Genomic DNA, 2,500 nt, shown 5'->3' with positions numbered 1-2,500 from the left:
CTGGATCTCCATTTTTTCGAAGTAGCTGAAGTTTTTGTTTATATTAAAAGCAGATCTCGTTTGGGAAATAAAATCTCAACTGCGTACGCGGTCACAAATAAAGATAATATTCCTTCCACTACTGTTCAAAAGTTAAATCTTCGTGTATCATAGACTGTAGGACTGTGGACTGGCCAGGGCGTTTTGAGTGGGGATTCGAGTGACCTACGGACCTTGAAATAACAAGATCCATACCGAAAGAAATTGAGGAAAAGGGAATTCTTGATATTGGTACTAGCATTCTATACGCGGTATAATGTGCATCATCAATATTTAGCATGTTTATCGCTCTCTTTGTCATGTCTTTTTCGTGAGAAGTATTGGCATAATTCATCGACATTTTAGTTCTATGTATTTTATTTTGCTATGAAATTTAACAATTTTAACTGTTCTAAAACTCCTCCCTTTGTAGTATTTATACAAAATAATATCCCTTTCTAGTAACAACTAAGCGGTAAATCGGTCATATTGTTTTTGATGTCATTTTGAATGGTTTAGTGTAACGTTTTTCAAATTTTTTTTCATCGCGTTTTTACATCTTTCTTTATCTAATACGAAAAACCTTTGTCTTTGGTTACCTACTAACACTTATTTTTTTCCCCATCTTACATGTATTCTTTCTTTGCTTAGTTTATATTGCTATGACCCACTGACCACTAGTTCGTGACCTGTACTTTAAAGAAAGGTACCTAATTTAATGGATCTGAACCATAGAATACTGGATAAAATCCCTAGTGCTTGAAAAAAAAAAAAAAAAAAAAAAAAAAATCAATACTCCGCGACACCGTTAAAATTGAATCACAGTTGCGTATACTCTACAACATTTATTCATTTTTTGATAAATTCCGAACTGTTAGATTATTTTCCATTTTGAACACATGACTAGAAATGTAGTGAATTCTACCAGTGGCACATTTTCTTTGTCAAGTTTAGCACTGTAAGATTCATTCCAGTAGCAACGAAATTATGAAAAGACGTCGGAACATTATGTGCAACAGACGGATGTGAAACCAATGATTCTTACATAAACTACTACTTAACTTGGACTAAACGAATTTACATTTTTTATTCGTTTTATAATTTTTCGTATTTATCATTGACGTAGAGTATGAAGTTCCATCCTTTTCTGGATCTCATAACGATTTTGATTAATGAAATATATTCTCTCATTCTCTCTTTTTGTATACACACACACACACACACACACACACACACACACACACACACTATATATATATATATATATATATATATATATATATATATATATATATGTGTGAATATATATGTATTTATATGCATATATATATATATATATATATATATATATATATGTATATATATACATACATATATATATATATATATATATATATATATATATATATATATATATATATATACATATACATACATATACATACACACACATATACATATATACCAATATCCACGTAACGCTAAATGTTAAAGCCGCCATAGCATTTGTTTACATTAGGTGCTTGTGAGCTGTTGCTACTTCGGGTCATCAGAGTAAACAACACGTTTTGCTAAGCACTGCAGAACCAGAAATTGATCAGCATATTCCGCTACAGATTTAGATTGTGTGCATTACAGAGTGATTCATTGTTTTGACAATAGTACGTTATTATCAGTTACCTGATTATTGATTAATTCCCGTTTTTCTTTTTTTTTCGCTTTTGTTATACATTACATATAATTTGAGTGTATTTGTAACATTATGGAAAATTCCTCTCAATTTTATTGGAAGAAAGATTAATAATTGTGTGTGTTACACAGTCCTCCAATATTTCTCAAGCTTGAAATTTTGCAAGGCTACAGTACTCTTCTGTGAGAGTTGCAATTTCCACGAGTGTAATGAGCGAGGATAAAGTAACGAACCAAATATTATGATACTGTGTATATCATTAATAAATAGAGCAAATACATCGTTCGAATGAAGGAATTTAGTTGGGGCGACCATAGAAGCCTGAAGGGGCGGAAATTTCATCGGAGTCATCACCACGAGCACGGGCGGCGTCCTCCTCGGCAGCCTTTGCGATCTGGTCGAGGACGAACTGAGGGATTGGGTGGGGGAACTCGGGAGCCACTGGCAGGTGGTCACCCTGGGGCTGGAAGCCGTTCTCGTCAGCCACGAAGCGGAGATGGATTTCAGTGCCGTCGGGGGCAGTGTAGCTGAAATACATAAAACCTGCGGTTAGACTATTGGACAAATACATTTAGCAGAAAAAATCGACAACTATAAAACCAATAACTATAGAATTTGATAGATGAACATTGAAAATCATACAACAATAACTCAAAATACTTACGAGTATTCTCCGGCCTTGATCACAGCGTCCTCATCACCATCGGGGGATCCAGCCTGAGCGAAACGGATGCCATTGGCAGCTTCGAAGTCGAAGTTGAAAGTTCCATCTTCCTCGTGGACGCGGTCGTC

The 2,500-nt window shown here is 34.6% G+C and overlaps 1 protein-coding gene across 1 annotated transcript in view; it reads right to left on the bottom strand.

Annotated features, from left to right (window-relative positions):
• Positions 1-1,945: 1,945 nt before the first annotated feature.
• LOC122266170 (cuticle protein AMP1A) overlaps positions 1,946-2,500 on the bottom strand; it is a 982-nt gene continuing 427 nt past the window's right edge. Inside the window, exons 2-3 of the mRNA XM_043035775.2 lie at positions 2,373-2,500; positions 1,946-2,235 (exon numbers count right to left, since the gene is read on the bottom strand). The exon at positions 2,373-2,500 is cut by the window's right edge and continues 105 nt beyond it. Of these exons, the coding sequence (XP_042891709.2) occupies positions 2,007-2,235; positions 2,373-2,500 (357 nt within the window). The 3' untranslated portion in view covers positions 1,946-2,006. The remainder of the gene's footprint in view (positions 2,236-2,372) is intronic.

Source organism: Penaeus japonicus, unplaced genomic scaffold (genome assembly GCF_977035675.1).
Source record: "Penaeus japonicus unplaced genomic scaffold, GWHDUDI00000001_assembly GWHDUDI00000016, whole genome shotgun sequence".
NCBI classification, from domain to species: Eukaryota; Metazoa; Arthropoda; class Malacostraca; order Decapoda; family Penaeidae; genus Penaeus; species Penaeus japonicus.
Note: the sequence above shows the minus strand (reverse complement) of the source record. Positions and strands in the feature narration are given on the sequence as shown.